A 17,867-nucleotide genomic window follows, 5' to 3' on the forward strand; every position below is an offset into this window, starting at 1 on the left:
GATTCAGACATTTAAGATAAAATCTAAAATTCTTAAGAATCACATCTGGTGTAGCCAGGGCAACAGATGATACGGACAAAGGCCCTGAGGCAGGAGGAGCTGCCAGTGAGCACTTGGCATAAGGCCTGACATATACAGAATGTGCCCATATGCGAGAGCTATGGTAACTGAAGAAACAGGATCTCTGTATTCACATTAAGGGCTAAGAGGCTGGAGCCCCAACAGCCGAGAGTCCGTCATGATTGCCGAGTGGTTGGATTTAGGGTGAATTTTATTTCTTCTTGGTATTTCAGTACTGTCTAAATTACTTCTTATAATGAACATGTATTATTTTGGGGGGAAAAAGGACAACGTTTCTTCACTGTTCACATGCAGACTATACAAATTAGTCTCACCCTGAAATGGAAAACCAGACCCTGCTGCTCTGCTTGGGACTAAGCACTGACTTGGGCAGTGCCACCTTCGACAAGGCCTCTCACAGGGCCCCCCCCCACTGAGAGGTGACTGTCTGCCCGCCTACCGTAACTCACTTCGGTCCAGTGCTCTCCCAATCCAGAGCCTCAATAAGCCGCTGCAAAGGGATGACTGAACAGCAGGAGGTCCGGTGAGTGGGCACAGCACCTGTCACTCCGCGCTGTCCCCACAGCTCCTCTCTGAACCTGCCCAGGGGCTGCGGTGCTAATAAAATGGCCGGAGGAGGCACAAATGAAGGCTCAGTAGAAACTGCAGAAGAGGGGTACCTGGGTGGCTCAGTGGGTTAAAGCTTCTGCCTTCGGCTCAGGTTGTGATCCCAGGGTCCTGAGATCGAGCCCCGTGTCCCGCTCTCTGCTCACCAGGGAGCCTGCTTCCCATCTCTCTCTCTGCCTGCCTCTCTGCCTACCTGGGATCTGTCTGTCAAATAAATAAATAAATAAATAATCTTTAAAAAAAAAATTATAGAAACTGCAGAAGAAAGCTGACTACACCACACCCACACCCATCCTTAGCAAAACACTGGCATTCTCCCTGTGGCACTCGGTCCCAACTCAGTGAACATCGCCTCCAGTTGGCACCTTGCCCTGGGTGGGAGAACAGAGTCTGACTCTCAGAGATGGAGCAGCCTTAGACAAGTCACTCCTCAGGACCTGGGTTCTTCACCTGGAAAGGGACGGACCAGGCAACCATATATCCAGAGATCTACCACAGCCGGGGCAATCACTACAGGGCAGAGAAGTGAACTTTGAATATGCTTTCTCATTTACTACCCTCAATGCCTCCCTTTTAGGCCTCTGCTCAGAGTGCCTGTCACTTTCTCCCTCCTCCCCCAATCTTTCAGGATGTAGTTGTCACTTCCTCCGGAATTAGGCAAGAATGTGTACCCCACAGTTTGACAGAGAGATTAGGCTTGGGGATGGAAAACAAGTTTGCTTTTGGGTAAGCTGAAACATGAAGACAGAGTGTTATCAGTGGCAAGAGGGCAAATAACATCAGCTTTGGGGTCTCAGAGAATACAGCTCCCAAAAAGAAAAGCGCAGAGAGGAGAGACTAAGCTTAAAAAAAAAAAATGCTTTGGGGTACCTAGATGGCTCAGTTTAGCGTCTGCCTTCGGCTCAGGTCATGATCTTGGGGTCCTGGGATGGAGTCCCTGCATCAGGGTCCCTGATCAGCGGGAAGTCTGCTTCTCCTCTGCCCCTCCCTCTGCTCATGCTCTTATGCTCTCTCACAAATAAATAAAATCTTTAAAAAAAAAAAAAAAAGCTTCATTTAAGGGGCAGGTGAGGAAAGAGGAAGAATCAGGAAGAGACAGAGGAGACTCAGACTGAGGACAGAGAACCAGGACAGCATGGCAGCCCAGAAGCCTGGAAGGATCATCTCAAAGAGGTTCCAACAACATCTTTCTGGGAGCAGTGACAAGACAGCAAGAGGAAGATGTGGGGCTGGGATAAGGAGGGACAAGGGCTGTGGACCAGGGAGATTTTGCCCGTGGGATCATCTAGTAATGTCTGGAGACTGCTACTAGCATCTGGTAGGCAGAAGCTAAGAAAGCTACTAATATCCTTCAACACACAGAACACCCATCCTCATATACACAACAAAGAATTATCTGGCCAGAAATGTAAATAGTGCCACTGTTGAAAAACCCTGCCTCTGAGGATACAGGGGGCTCCCAGACCCTCCAGGGGGGCCTCAGATTAGACTTGGAAGCTCAGCAAACAGGAACAATATCCAAGAACACGCTGAAAACACCACTAAAGATGTCATTGTTGCCACCACTGGGCACCCCTGGCGTTAGTCTAGTCTGGTCACTAGAACCAACCCATCCCCTGCCCCACTGCTCCCTCTGGTCGCAGCGGCCTCCACCTCCATCAGCACAACTCTCACGCAGGCTGGTACATCTGGTTGATGGCACATTGCCCACAGGACCCAACCCTGGTGCAAGGAAGAAGGACAAGTGCCCTGGGGCCTTTACACCTCCTGACAAGGAAGTGGGAAGGCTCTGCCTGCAGTTAAGACTTGAGGCAGTCTCTGGAACTAGTAACCACAACAATGGCATCAAAGGGAAAGAGGAAGGGAGAACAGAGTTGTTCCGTTTCTTTCTTTGAACGTGTCAGATGGGAAAACTTGGGCCCATCTGAGGATGGAGAGGAAGGAATTAACCAAGATGGAGAGCCTAGGAGAGGGGCACCAGATGGGACAGAGGTGAAGATGGGTTAAGATGGCGCCCCTCTCTTTTGTTGTGCCTACAGAGATGCTCAGCAAACCTAAAGGATGATAGAAAAACCATCAGAGAACATCTGTCCCTGAGAAGCTGGGCCCCAGCCTCAGAGAAGCAGTTTAAGGCAGGACAGAGGGTTCAGACATTGTCAAATTCATTTTGCTAATGAAGCCACAGCGCAGAGAAGGGCTGCGCCAGGGTCACTTAGCAAGTCTGAGGGGCTGAGACAAGACTCCTGTCTCTCTTGGACTCTGTCAGTGTTGGGGTGCTGGAGGGTTCTGGGATGGTCATGTGTCTCTCCCCTTTTAAGACGCCGACCTAGCTTGGCAAGTCAGAGACTGAATTGGAATTCCCACCAGAGCCTCTCCTTCCTCTGCCTGGGAGGGACATGATTAAAGGGTAGCTGCCCATTCAGGGCCTAATTCTCTGCTCTGTGTCCCCTGGTCTCTGCCATGGGGAGCCCTCTGACCAATCCAGCCTGGGGAAGCCCAGCCATGACAAAGCACAGCCTCCTGCAGAGCTACAGCCAGTCCCCGACATCCCCTCCCCATAGCCCAAGGGCCTCCTAGACACACTGATTCTACCCTGCACCTGTTCATGGACTGTCCCCTGTATCTGATGACAGAGATCATGTTAGACAGAGATCTAAGGTCCCTGGCTAAACCCCGGGATGCTTCTTCATGAAGGACAGTGCTCTGAAGGGTAGAGGAGACCTAAGCCAAGCCCCTGCTTCACTGTTTTGCCAGGCCCCTGCCCCATGAAAGGGTTCCCAGCTCCCTGGGGCCCAAACCAGCATCCATTAGCCCAGAGGATTTGCTGGCTTTTACTGTGTCTTTGCAGAGGGCTGGGACCTGTGCCCGGCAGCTCAGTGCCACGGTGGGACCGGCAGCAGGCACGGCACTTCTACAAGTGGCTCAGAGCCCGATGCTGCTGCCTCCTCATGAAGGGCGGCAGCCAGCTGGCCAGTGGTCCTGACCCAAAGGGAGAGTCCAGCTCGGGATCCTTCCAGCGTCCCCCGGCATCTCGAGATGGTTTGATCTGCAGCATCGCATCCCCTGAAGAACCCCCCTGGCACCCTCTCCAGGGAGGCCCCTGGAAGGAAATCCAGCCCTCTGTGGCCCAGTCACTTCTGTTAGGGTGCAGAGCCGGCTCCACGGGGGCTGAGCAAACGCCACCTCCCCGCTCACATGGGCCAGCTCTCACCCAATCGAAGCCTCTGTCTCTTCCTCCAGACTGGTCTCCTCCTGAGCCCTGGGCTGCTCCCGGCTATAACTCCGACTGGGATCTTGAGATCCGCGGGCCCTTTCGGATCTCCTTCCGCTTCTCCTCTTTCTTCCTGCGTTTCTCCTCCTCCCTCAGGGCCTTCTGGAAAGGGTCGGTGCTAGAAATGAACTGAGAGAACAGAGCAGTCTGGTTTAGTCTACCAGCAGCAAAGAGTTTGTGCTGAGCCAGGCTGCCTTGGGCTTGGGGCAGCAGGAAGATGGCCTAGACGCACGCTCTGCCCTCAGGGAGCCCGCAGACAAGGAGACAGTTCAATGAGCCTGGGGAAAGCTGCTCAGAGGGTCTCGAAGCATAACCAGGAGCTCCCCAAGCAGACAGGGTGAGGGGAGAAAAGGACGTTCCAGGCAGAGGGGCAGGTGCTGAGGTGTGAACGTACCTGGGGCTCCTCCTCTCGGGGTGAGGGGGCTGAGTGCCCCAGACAACCACAGACACCCCCTCCCCCACCACACCCCTGAAGGGGGGAAGGCAGCCAGCGAGAGCAGGAGACCACGGACGTCCCACTGCTGGGGAACAAGCTGCAGAGAAGCCCAGGCAATGGGAGTACAGCCACAGGAAGGAGCGCACCAGACGTCACACTGGCAGAGCCTGGAAAGGGGGTGGAAAAGAAGATGGTAGTGCCCAGGCTCACGGCTTCCGGGGTGCATGGATGGTGGTCCTGGCAAGGAGAGAGGAAGCCAGGGCAAGCCAGGGTGGGAGGAGGACTTCAGTGGAGGTACTCTGCTCTCCGCAGACCCGCTCATCTGAAGCGCTGGCTTCTGTTAGGTGTGTCAGTTACCACTCAAACCGGCATCTCCGTATCTAAAGGCCGCTAGGATGTCCCCGATGTGCCCCAGACTTGCCATGACTCCATCTCCCCAAAACCCATTCCTCTTCCAGTGTCCCTGTCCTCGCGAACAGCAGGGCTCCACACCCCCACCTCTCTCCTTCTGCACAGAATCCTTGGCCAAGGCCCAGCTCATGGTACCTCCTAAGTTTCTCTCAAACTCATCTACTTCCCTCCATCTCTCCTATCGCTAACCCCATCGCCAGAGGACAGAGGCACTGACCAGACAACGTCCACGAGCTCCCACCTCCACACCCACCAACCCAGCTGCTTCTGTGCCCACGCTGCTCTTGGAGACAAGGCCGACCCTTCCCCTGGGTGCCAGATCCTCTCCCCTGCCTTACTTGCTCCTGGCCCTGCACCATCAACTCTTCCCGGCTAACGCGCTGTCCCCATCAACACGCCTAGTCTCTCCCACCAGATGAAAACTTCCCCTGGAATCCACACCCCCTCCAGCTGCTCTCCCACTGGTCTGTTGCCCTTGAAAAGAAAGCTCCTCGAAGGTAGTTGGCACTTGTTGTGCCCACCTCCTTGCCTCTCATTCTCTCGAATCTGATCTTTGTCCCGACCACTCCACCAAAACAGCTTGTATTAGGATCTCTGATGGCTACTGGCCATGGTCCTAAATCCAGGGGCCTATTCTTAGGCCTCATGCTCCTCAGCCTTCCAGCAGATTCTACAAGCTGCTCACTCCCTCTTTGCTACGCTCTCCTCACGGGGTCTCCAGGAAACGATCCTCTCCTGGGTTGCTACTCTCACGCTGACTGTCATTCTGGGACTTCTTTGCTGGTTTCTCCCCGTCCTCCCACCTCTACCTGTAGGCACATCCCAGACCTCAGCCCTCTCGTCACTGCTCTATCTGCCCTGGGGTGATGGGACAGAACCTGGGCCGTGGCTCTCTGTACCTTCCTTCACAGCATGACTCACATTTGTAGCCCGAGCTTCAACCCCCAATCTGGAGTTGAATTTCTAATCGCCTCCTTGACATCTTCATTCAGATGCTCACCAGGTCCAGAAACAAAGTTCTGATCTGCAATCCAGGCCTCAACCAGGTCCCACCACAGTCTGCCCATTTTAGAAAACAGCAGCCCCACCTTCCACGCGTGCAGGCCGAAAGTCTTCTAGTCCTTCTTAATGAGTCTCTCATGCCACATCTGCTTCCTTAGCAAATCGTATTGACTCTGTCTTCTAAACAACCAGAATCTCGCCATCCTTACTGTTGTCACCTGGTTTAAACCACCGTTAACTCCCACACGCACAAGCACAGTAGCCTCATGAGTGTCCCTGTTCCCACCCTGGTCCCCTAAACTACTCCCCACACAACAACCAGGCTGATCCCTTAAAGGGGGTTAGTCAGAGCCCATTACCCCACTCTCCATGTGTCTCAGAGGAAATGCCAAAGCCCCTGAGAAGAACCCCCCCTGCAAAGGGTCTTGTGATCTGGCCTACTCTGACCTTATCTTCTCACATCCTCCCCTCCCCCAAATATGCTTCCAACTCAGGACCTTTGCACTTGCTGCTCTTTCGGCTTGGAATGTTCTTCCCCCAGACACACGGCTGGCTCCCTCGCCTTGTTCGGGTCTTTTCAGTAAGACCTTCTGTGTCTGAGTCACATGAAGTAGCAATTATATCTCCACGGACCTTATCCCTGAATCCTTACCCATATTCTCCTGTTTTTCACCACCTACTATATTATATGTTTTTTATTGACTCTGTCCCAGGAGAGCAGGGCTAGTTGGTGGCTTCTCTAGTGGCTGGGATTTAGGAGATGCTCACGGAATGATAAATGCATGTGCTAGGCCTCTGAGCCTTTGTGCAACTAACTAGTCCCTCTGCCTGGAAGGTTCTCCCCAGGCTGGTCCACCCTTCAAGTCTTATTTATCCCAGGGTCTTATTTATCTCCACCGCCCACCTGCTGCAGCAGGGTCAGGTTCCCTGTTAGGGGTTCTACAGCTCACCATGCTTCCCTCCTCTCCTAGTGTGGTGATCACGCAAGATCAGGACTGTTTCCCTGCTGCCTTCCCCAACAGACCATAAGCACAGGAAGAGCAGGGAGAGGGCCAGCCCTGTCTGGACAGGGGCAGCGGGGTTGTTGCAGAGACGGGTACGTGAGCAGCAGGTGAGGATTCCCACAGTACTCCCTGGCATGGCAAGTGCATGCGGGGAGCTGCTGCTGCTGGGACAGGTCCACACTGAAGGCCAAACAGTGAGTCAAAGCTTGAGACCGTCCCCAGCCAATGACAAGTAAGACACAGATGTTGCTGCTATGGTTATTTCCAAGCAGAGCACACTAGGACATCTATCCTAGAACCCGTTCCCTCTGGTTCATGGTCTCACCCTCCTCCTGTGCCAGAGGCATTCATGACCTATGGGGCAAGGAGAGCTGATGTCACAGCTATAAAGCTTCTCTGTGGGTGCCCCTCCCTGGGAAAGGCAATCTGCCATGACCTTGAGTGTCCTTGCATATTCTTGCTGGGTATGCCCTGACTGTTCTTACACCGGCCATTTATCAGGGTTGCCACGGAAGCAGGCAAGCTCAAGGGACGTTACGTGATGGGGTGATAGCAGCAACCCTGGTAGGGAAAGCCCGATCCCCCATTCTGCTGCCTGGAGCAAAGCCACTGGTTCAAGGGGGCCCTTGACTCAGAGGTTCCCCTAAATACTCATGCTGGGTCCACTGAACGTTCACCTAAATTAAGAGCTAATGGTGCCATCCAGAAGAGTTAACACAGCGGGCCTCACTGCTAGTCTTCGAAAGGACTGCTTCTAAGGTGGGATCTTGGCTAGTGTCTGGAAACTTGGATTTGGCGGGCGAGGCTCCCACCGCCCTAATTAATGAGTGGTTCACTGAGCCTACTTTGTAAACAATGTGGTTTATGCTGAACACCTGCTTTCCTCCTGGGAGTCTGGAATTCTGGAATGCACTGGGCAGAGGTTGCTTAAGTGACCAGCTCCCAATAAAAACTCTGGGCACAGTCTTTTTTATTTTTTCTTTAAAGATTTTATTTATTTATTTGAAAGAGAGAGAGCACAAGCAGGGGGAGCAGCAGAGGGAGAGGGAGAAGCTCCTCGCTCTCTGCTGAGCAAGGAGCCCTACACTGGGCTCAATCCCAGGACCCTGGAATCATGACCTGAGCCAAACACAGACGCTTAACTGACTGAACCACCCAGGCACCCCGAGCTGAGTCTTTAATGAGCCTCCCTGACAGACAATTTCTCACGTGTCACACATATGCTCCTGGGGAACTCCACTGGGAGAGGACTCGTGGAGGTTGGCACCTGGTTTCCCTCAAACTTCACCCTATGAGTCTTTTCCCTCTCCCGATTTTGCATTGTATCCTTTCGCTGTAATAAATTACAGCCACGAGCACAACCACACACTCAGTCCTCATCAAACCTGGGGATGCTTTCAGGAACCCTAGATACTGGTATCTACTGGCCATCCAGTCCCAGTGACAAAGCTGGAAGACTAACTGCCATCAGGGCCGGTCAGATATTGATCCGAATTTGAAGCCACCACCCTCGCTTAGATGACACTCTGAACACCACACACAGTGTATTTCTACCGACTGTCATTAGCATTCTAGTAGTCTGGCCTGCCACTTAGAAGACAACAAACGGGCAGATCAAAAACAACCATTCCTCTCTGGGGCCACAAACCATGGAAACAAACTGTGGTGGATGGTTTAACAGTCCAGCTCAGTTGGTCAGATGTCCATCCTAAGGCCCACTCTCTGATGAGACCAACCAGAATCAAAACACTGAGCAAGACTCCGCTGCCCAGTTATACTGGATTGTGCTGGAAGCGGCAGCAAACCTGCCGCTGTGGACGGGCACAGGGCAGGGGGCTCCGTATTTCTGGCTTTACTACCTAGAGGTGCTGGTCGGGAAGGCATGATCTGAGATCATTAGGATAACGACCCCTCGAAGACCCTGTAACGGTGGCCCATGTGGCCCAAGATGGAAGATACAATGTGTCTCTGATTGTTTTGTAAAAATGCCCTTGTCCCATTCATAGCTGACCCTTCTAAATAAAACAAAGGTCCAGGTGAGAGTAGCAGATGACTGGAGAAAAAGTGGAATTACAGGTCCTGGGATGTGACACCCTGATTTTGTGGCAACAATCTTAGCATCTGGGGAGGGAACAATTATTCCTCTTGGTCTCTTAGATCCAGCACCGCCACCTGGCAAACAACCCTAGGTTCTGCCCAAGCTGAGAGGCAGCTGCAGCTGACAATCTAGTCAGCTGTTGGGTGTCTCACTCTCAACCCTGTGATAGGAAAACTCACAGGGACATGGTCAGTAGTGAACTACTCTAATGCGCCTGCCTGATGCCATCAAAGGCAACTCCCAAAGGGACCCTGTGCAGACACGCTCAGCAGCACAGCCTGCTTTAATCTGACAGATACAAATGCATCTGCTTCTCCTGACGCCTGAGTGACCTTCCATTATGCCAAGTAGGGCAACTGAGGCTGCAGCTCCGTAGGGATGTTGCCCTCGGGGCTCAGGCCAATAATATAATGGTGACTCAAATCAAGTAGTAACGTGTGGGAGACAGTGGGCCATGAAATGTCTCTTTACTGGGGCGCTTGGGTGGCTCAGTCGGTTAAGGAACCAACTCTCGATTTAGGCTTAGGACATGATCTCAGGGGTGTGAGATGGAGCCCAGAGCCCCATGTCAGGCTCCATGCTGGGTGTGGAGCCTCCTCAAGATTCTCTCTCTCTCGGGGCGCCTGGGTAGCTCAGTGGGTTAAGCTCCTTCCTTCAGCTCAGGTCATGATTTCAGGGTCCTGGGATAGAGCCCCACATTGGGCTCTCTGCTCAGCAGGAAGCCTGCTTCCCCCTCTCTCTCTGGCTGCCTCTCTGCCTACTTGTGATCTCTGCCTGTCAAAAAAATAAATAAAATCTTTAAAAAAAAAAAAAAAAAAGATTCTCTCTCTCTCCCTCTGCCCACCCCGCCCCCTGCCCACTAGCACAAGTATGTGCACACACTCTAAAATAAAGAAAAAATGAATGTCCCTTTACTGGGGACAAGGACTGCTCTGGGTCCATCTACTGCTCCCTGTAATTACTGACAATAACATCAAAGATCAGCAGGTCAGTCTAAACTCTTACGTGGATGGTAACAGGTAACTGACTGGCCTCAGACCACATTCTGATTATCTAAGGTAAGCCCCACTGGCCGGCGCAGGACTTCTCATACTGGCTGAGTCTGCGATGCTGCGGGGTTGAGATCAACACAGAAGACTGGCTTCATCCCGCTGCTTAGTGTCCTGCTGATGGCAGCCTTAACCAAATGGCAGTACGCAACAAACTGAACATATGTGATGCTAGCCTCTACCTATGAGATCAACCAGAACTGAACTGCATGGTCATGCGGAAATTTAAGGTAAGCCAAGAGGGCTGAGGGATGAACTATGGGGGAGGCAATCAACCAAGGCCCTGAGCATCCCTGCAGATTCTCACTGGGTTCCCCAAGAAAGCAGAGCCCTGATCACTCAGTCTGGGCCTTCTGTCAGGACGGCTTGCAGAGAACAACCTGGAAGGGTGACATGATGACTTCCCATAAAGAGCAGGTCTGCTTCTATTCATTCTGAAGGCCGTGACCGTGAATATCCCAAACTCGGTATTCTTCAGCTTCATGCAAACCCACCGCATGCACAGTATCTGCCTGGGCCCCTGGGTCACCCCTGGGTGACTTGGGGAACAAGGGGAACCCACATGACCAGGCCAACAGTCTACATATTGCTTTTGCCGCAATGAACTCTGATGTCTCTGACCTGTCAGCATCCATGAAGCAGGAGCAGCTAAAATCCTAGACCCTCATGGACCCTGACACTCCTTCCTGCACCAGAGGAGAGCCTGTGATTTGACAAGTCCAGTCCTCCAGCCTTTCCTGCCCCTGCTGCCCTGTCATCTCTGATTCCCTCCTCCTGCTATGTGTCCCCATCTGTGACCCTACCCTGCAGCCTGCAGCCCTTGGAGCCCACCTCAGCCCCCTAGGATGAAAGCATATGCAGGAATGTGAGACAGAAGCCAGGCTGAGCACTCAGAGGCTCAAGGTCAGAGAAACAGGGCCTGACCTCCCCGGTGTCCACTTGATGTTGGATGCCTAGTGTACATAGGGATGGTGCGTTCACAGCTTCTGACTGCCCCCCACAGCTGGGGTCCATACCCCATGAAAAGATAGGGAGCCTGACGCTATGACAGGGGCAGCAGCTTGCCCAAAGGTACCAAGGAATGAGTGATGGTACGTGCATCCAGACCCAAACATGTCTGGCTCCAAGTCGAAAGCCCTCCATTCAAGGTGCCCCAGCCCCTACATGACCTGGCTGCCCATGACCCCGCAGAGGCAGAGTAGACATGGCCATCGGTTCCAGCAGCTTACCTCTGGGCGGTCTACTTTAAATGGGTTCTGGAAGTCAGAGTCTTTCTCGCTGATCCCCAGCTCCTGGGCCATCTGTGGATGAGGAAGAGTTAGTCATCCTCTGCCTTCTCCTGACTCCTTATCCACGGCCACTCCCTCCACGGTGGGACCCAGGCCCAAGACTTAGGCAGATGTGGAACAGATGATGACCTCTAGGGACCCCGGTCAGCACAGAACCCCTTGAGACAGAATCTCAGGGTGCCCTGAGCCTCATCACAGAAAACACGACCCAGGGCTGACATTTGCGCGCCACTGAAGGCAGATGCGAGGTTCGCGGTACACCACCAGGCAGAGGGCCCCCTCACCTCCTCTGCCGCAGCCAGTCCTTACCAGGCTAAGGATGGGTGCGTGGGGGCCCTGGTCAAACACACCCGACTGGTTGCAGAAGCTGATGCCCCAGCGGATGAGGAGGTTCCAGTTGGAATTGTGGTCAAAGTAGTGGTGCACAATCCTCGGGAAGCGCAGCACCACGTCACCGAAGAAAGCCGTGTTCTCCACTACTTGCGAGAAAGCTGGCGAGAGGATCCTGATGAGTGGTCTGGGCAGACGTCCTTCTCCTGCCTGCCTGGCCACCCCAGCCACCCCTCAGAGAACCGAAGCCCACTAAGCCTACTCATCAGAGAAGGGAACTGTGCCCGCTCTCTGCAGGGGCTGACCACGTGTGCAGTGCCTACTAACGGCTTTATGTCCATCAGTGACCACCAGGTCACTGAATCCTCAACACTTCCTCCAGGGAGATGTGGCTGCTGTTCCCTCTGTACAGATGGGAAACTGAGGCTCAGATGGTGGGTGAGTGGCAAAGCTGGGCTGCAAACCCAGGTCTGACTCCAAGGGCCATGTTCTGTCCCCTGTAACTCATTTGTTGTGGGGACCAGAGAGGTGGGTGTCATTTTGCACATGAAGACCCATGTGTCATGTGAGGCTTGGCTGGGTCTGACTTCCCCAACTTGGCCTCCAAATACCCAGAGCCAGGCCCCAGTGTTAACACAACTGCACTGCATGTGAAGGGCAGGTCTATTAGGATCACCGGGGAACACATAAGGGGCTTTTTGCTCTTTTTAAAAAATCTTTCCAATTTTATATTATTTTTATTTTTTAAAAAGATTTTTATTTATTTATTTATTTGAGAGAGAGAGAGAAAGAGAGCATACATCCAAATGAGCTCAGGGTACAGGCAGAGGGAGGAGAAGCAGACTCCCCACTGAGCACGGAGCCCGATGCGGGACTTGACCCTAGGACCCTGAGATCATGACCTGGGCCCAAGGCAGATGCTTAACCATCTGAGCCAACTAGGTGCCCCTTTATTTTATTCCAAATGCCTCTTGAGATTTATATTAAAATAACTTTATTTTTTTTTTAAGATTTTATTTATTTATTTGACAGAGAGAGATCACAAGTAGGCAGAGAGGCAGGCAGAGAGAGAGGAAGAAGCAGGCTCCCCGCTGAGCAGAGAGCCCAATGCGGGGCTCGATCCCAGGACCCTGGGATCATGACCTGAGCCGAAAGCAGAGGCTTTAACCCACTGAGCCACCCAGGCGCCCCTTAAAATAACTTTAGACTTCCATCATACATCATAAAATTCCTACACTTGGCTTCCCCTAATGTCATCATCTTACGTAACCATTGTACAGCTATCTAACAAGGGAATTAACATCAGGACTAATCATTAGACCTTATCTGAATTTCACCAGTTTTCCCACTAACGTCCTTCCTCTGGTCAACAGATCAGTTCTGACTAAGTCAGTGTGTCCATCATGGCGGAACGTCCCCCCACCCAGGCTACCATGAAATAGAACACTCCCAGCCCCGCTGAAGTTGCTGTTTGGCCATCCCTGCAGATAAGGCCCAGGCAGCTCTCACCAGCATCAGCCAGGACGCACAGAGAGATAAGCAGACTCCTCCAAAGATATGCCAGGTTGGGTCCAGGTTTCTGGTGAACAGAAACCTCTGGGTTTCAGAACAGCCTTAAGCCTCAAAGAACTCAGGAAGTTAGCTTGGTTTACAGGTTTGCAAGAGCAAACCCCTTAGTCTCTTTTTATCTGGAAAACGGGGGCAATAGTACCTTCCTCAGAGTTAGAGCAGAGACTCGAGATGGTGTTTGTGAAGTGCCCACCATCTGATATATAAATGCTATTTCCATCCTCTCTCAGACAGTATAATCTAACAAGTTTTATTGTTAGATTATGACCGGTTAACACGGGGGAGGGGGAATTACCCCAAGAGAACAATTCTTAGAAGAGGGGATGAAGGGACACAGGACATTATTTTACTTATCTATTCTTCCCATCATGTCTCAAAAAGGATTTAAGGGGGTTGGGGCTTTCAAACAGTAGTAAAGAGCACTCTGAATTGCCCCCACTGGCCATTCTCTTCAATAGAATTTAGGTTTTTTCTCCTATAAACGGGAACAACCCTTGCCTTCTCTACTGCAAGGGTCAGGATGGTAGAAAAGGCAAGAATCCCTGAGGTGAGGTCATAGGCAGAAGCTTCTCCCTGTTTCCCTTGCCCCCAGCACAAGACAGTACAAAGAACTATATCCAGAAACTGGCTCTGAAGCCCAGAAATATGGTTTAAGTATCCACACACCCAAGGGGACCCCTTGGAAGGTGTTCTAAGCAGATACTTCCACAGAAAAAAAGCGTGAGAATAGGAGGGAAGGAGCAGCTAGAGAAGGTCAAGGTGGTGGGGAGCGGGGAGGAGTAAGATTGGGAAGACCATACCATCCTTCAGTTTCTCGTCCTGGGGGAAGGGCCCATCTGGGAGCACATCTGCAGCAATGAGCACTGTCCGCGAGTCCTCCAGCACCTGAGGGAACCCCACCCAGGCTGAGTGGCTTTGCAGAGCCCTTCACACATGGCCCTATTTATTTAAACCCTATTTCAAAACTTTTGTGCATGTAGTCCCCCTTCACTGAACACCATGCCCTTAGGGAAATCCTACCCATCCTTCAGTGCCCAGATCAAAGACTGGGCCTGCCGTGAGCTGCCCCACGCCCACACGCACCTTAAAGAGCCCCTTGAGCATGACGTCAAGAATCTTGTATTGCTGGTGGACATCGTTTAGCTGTGCCAGGTTTTTTAGTGCCAACAGCTGTTCTCGCCGTTTCACCTCAAACATCTTCTTGTCTGAGCAGCATGAAGTTAAGGGGCTGGCACCCATACTCCTGCCTGGACAATCCAGCGGTCCCAGTCCAGAGGCCCCATTCCCGACAGAAAGTGTCTGCAAGGGCCGGAGATGCCCACGGCTGAGACACCCCCCTTGTCCCCCACCGCCAGGGAAGAGACAAACTGGGAGGCATAGGCATCCATTTCATGTAAGATTCTATATCTGACACCCTGAACACAACCCTGACGACCTGGCTCCTCGCCACCCTCCCCATGGTCTTCCTGCCACCTGCTGCAACCATTCACTATTTCCAGAACCTCCTCTCTGCTTACACTGTACACTTCACCTGGGATGCCACTGCCCCCAACCCCTCCATGAGTTTGTACTCTCAAGACCCAGTTCAAAAGCCACACCACGTTTCTCCCTGCCCCTCTTCCCCAACCATGGTTCATAAAAGTACTGACTGAAGAGAAGAGCGTGAGGTCTGTGAGTTCCTCAAAGCCAAGGACTGGTCCTGACTCTTCTTTGCGTCTCTGAGGTCTGGCCCCAGAGCAGGTAGCTGAGGACGCCAGGGCCTAAGTCTCCACCTAGGGTCTCCCCCATAAGATGCAAAGCACACGCACAATCCTCAGAAGAAGTATGCCTTGCCTTTTCTGTTCAACATACAGGGACACTGAGGTTTAGAAGAGAACTGACTCGATCAAGTGTTGGTCAGAACACCTCACCTTTTCTTCCATTCCCATAGACTGGGTCTGCTCCAATCCTGAAATCCAAGCGTTTGTGGGTCCAGAAAGACTGTTTATAGACAACCTCAGAAAGAGCTTATTAACACTACCTCCCATGGCAAAGGATACAGATCTCCAGGCTCGGGTCCAGGGAGGTCTTCAGGGTGCCTGTGACTCCCGTCCCAGACAGCAGCAGGACAAAGAGGAAGGCCAGGAACTGAAGATCCATATCCAAGATCCTAGGACTAGGAAAGTAACCCAGAGAGAGGTAAGATCCAGAGCTTGGTTTTATAAAATAAAGAGTGCAGGTGAACAGCAACTTCCTGACATGCCATGGCCTCCAGATACCAGGAACCCAGCTTTGGGAAGCCCTAGAGCACTAGTCTCAGCCCGGGGCCTGTGACCACCAGACACTCCATAAACACTGTGGGATGGTAGGAGGGTATATATACAGATATACCGATACTATTGGCAATTTAGGAACGCTTAAGGCACAGGGGTCAGTGTCTAGAGCTCTGGGCTGGAGCCTTGGCTCAGCCTCTGACTGTGGGCCCTGGGGCAAATTGCTCAGCCTGAGCCTCAGCTTTTTCACCTGTAAAACAGAGGTTTCTCCCTACTGTAGGGAGAAAGGACTGGGTGAGGCATTGTGCCTGGGGAAGGGGGGTCCGGTCATTATCATTCCCTTTCAATATACCCCATCCTGGGCCCCAGGAAGATGTCCGGTTACGGAAGCCCAGGGGAGATGTGAAAACTTTCAGTTTCCCTCCCTCTCTGACTTCTGTCATCAGAACAGAAAGGGGCCACCTGCTTGGCTCTGTCAGTGGGCATGCAACTCTTGATCTTGAGGCTGTAAGTTCGAGCCCCACACTGGGTGTAGAGATTACTTAAAAATAAACTCTTAAAAAAAAAGAATGGAAGAAGGGATTTGGGGCAGGAAAGGAGGGTGCACAGTCTTGGGTAAGAAGGCTGCCTGCCACTCACTCACTGTGGAACCACAGGCACCACAAGCTACACCTGTTCCTACTCAAGCACTATTCCCTAATTAATTTTTAAATTCCACATTCAAGGCACTGTTTGAGACCTGGGAATACACTGGTGTCTAAGACAAAAATCACTGCATTCATGGTACTTGTGTCCCCAGAAGGGGAAAGGGACAATCAATAAACCTGTAAAACAAGCACAAAAGGGTAAGGGAGCTGACAGGGTGGAATATGAAACACAGTGGTCAGGTGACAGCTGCCCAATTTTACCAATGTGGAAACCAAGGCACAGAAAAGTGAGGTGATTGTCCAAAGATACTCAGCTATTCCCAGGCTAATGAGATTCTGGATAAGCAAAGGCTACCTCAAAGCCGCCACTGTACTAGCAGGACACCTGCTCCCGGGGAAAGACGCTCAGTGATTGACAGAGCCTGCAGAGGTCATTCAGAGAACCGTCCCGGTGCCTGAGGATTAGACAACTGAAGCTTCCAGGACGGGAAGGAGTAGTCCAAGTTCGCCCAGGACCACCTGCCTTCCAACGTCACGCTCTAGACTCAAGAGAACGACCCGGGCGGGCTAGGGCAGAACTTGAAGCCAGGGGGAATCAGACAGCCGGTAACGACCGAAGCAGGAGAAGCGGGAAAGGGAAACCGAAAAAGCAGACCGCGTGGAGGCGGACCCTGCCTCTCAATCCCGCTCCCCGCCCCGTGCGTTCCCAGCGCTCTTCCCGGCTGGGTACGAGGCTCTCAACCCATTCTGTAAGGGGAACATGGCGGTAGCGGGCTCGCGGACCCGGCTTGCTGACCCGAGCCTTTGAGGCTCCCAGAGGAGACAACGAGTCCTTCCGACGAGAAGACTCCGGGGCCGCGAATCTCATCCGCTAGCCCCAGCAGCAGGTTCGGGGGCCCTTGGTCCCTGCGCTCCAGCCCCACTAGGAGCCCGCCCTCCCTCGACCCCCGGCCCCACCTACCAGGCAGGTCAGTGCGGTCAGAGGCGTGCGGATAGGACGTCGGTGTGCAGCCCGGCTCTGGGGTCCACCCGGCGAACTGCAGAGACGCGGAACCTCACACTAGGCGCCAGCAGCAGCGCAGGAACCTCCGAGCGCGACCCCGCCAATGAGCGCGGGCCGCGACCGCCGCTCCGCTGACCTCACTTCCTGCCCCGCCCCGCCCGGACCCCAGCGCGGCAAACCCGAGTCTTGTCCCGCCCACCTTGTGACTGGGTAGCGACTGTCGCCCTGTCACGGTCAGATTGGAGGAAGTTAAGCCTGCGTGGGGTCTGGGCCCGACTCAAAGGGCGCGCCAGCGGACTGGGACCCTGACCGAAACTTTTCATAAGCTGACAGTATCTTTTAAACTGTAGTTGACGCAATCAGTTTGGCGGGTCACCACTAGCCCTTTTTTTTTTTTTTTTTTTAAAGACAACTGCAGTTCGGAGTTGGTGCATCCCCTGCTCGCCTCTCCAGTCCACCAGCTTCTAAACCTAGTTCGTCGGGGGCCTCCCTATCCGTTCATTAGGACGGAGTTCAGACCAGTGTTGTGCAGGGTCCCAACAGCCAAACCCGAGGAGCTGGGTGGGCTGCCCAGTTACGGGCACCCAGGTCGGGGATGGGGGGACCGGGGGTTTCGGCAAGCGGACGAGCCAGAGGCGCGGTGGGCTGAGTTGGGAACAGGAAGCAGCACATTTGTGGAGAGCAGACCTTAAAAGAACTGCACACGCGGTAATCAAATACTAACTCTGGGGAGGGCACACGGAAAAAACACAAGGGACCTGCTCTAGCCAGGGAACAGCTGTGCTGGGCTAGCGAGGCACAGGATTTGAACTGCTCAGC

The 17,867-nt window shown here is 52.9% G+C and overlaps 1 protein-coding gene across 1 annotated transcript; it reads right to left on the minus strand.

Moving 5' to 3' along the window:
- Positions 1–3,898: 3,898 nt before the first annotated feature.
- CCDC134 (coiled-coil domain containing 134) lies at positions 3,899–17,126 on the minus strand. Its single transcript, XM_032882875.1, has 7 exons — positions 17,007–17,126; positions 15,186–15,301; positions 14,230–14,351; positions 13,947–14,031; positions 11,557–11,738; positions 11,188–11,259; positions 3,899–4,087 (listed from the first exon to the last, which is right to left on the minus strand). The coding sequence occupies exons 2-7, from the start codon at positions 15,283–15,285 to the stop codon at positions 3,962–3,964; spliced, it is 687 nt and encodes a 228-aa protein (XP_032738766.1). The 5' UTR covers positions 15,286–15,301; positions 17,007–17,126; the 3' UTR covers positions 3,899–3,961.
- Positions 17,127–17,867: the final 741 nt, after the last annotated feature.

This window comes from Lontra canadensis, unplaced genomic scaffold (genome assembly GCF_010015895.1).
Source record: "Lontra canadensis isolate GAN:19392208 unplaced genomic scaffold, GSC_riverotter_1.0 scaffold84, whole genome shotgun sequence".
Classification (NCBI taxonomy): domain Eukaryota; kingdom Metazoa; phylum Chordata; class Mammalia; order Carnivora; family Mustelidae; genus Lontra; species Lontra canadensis.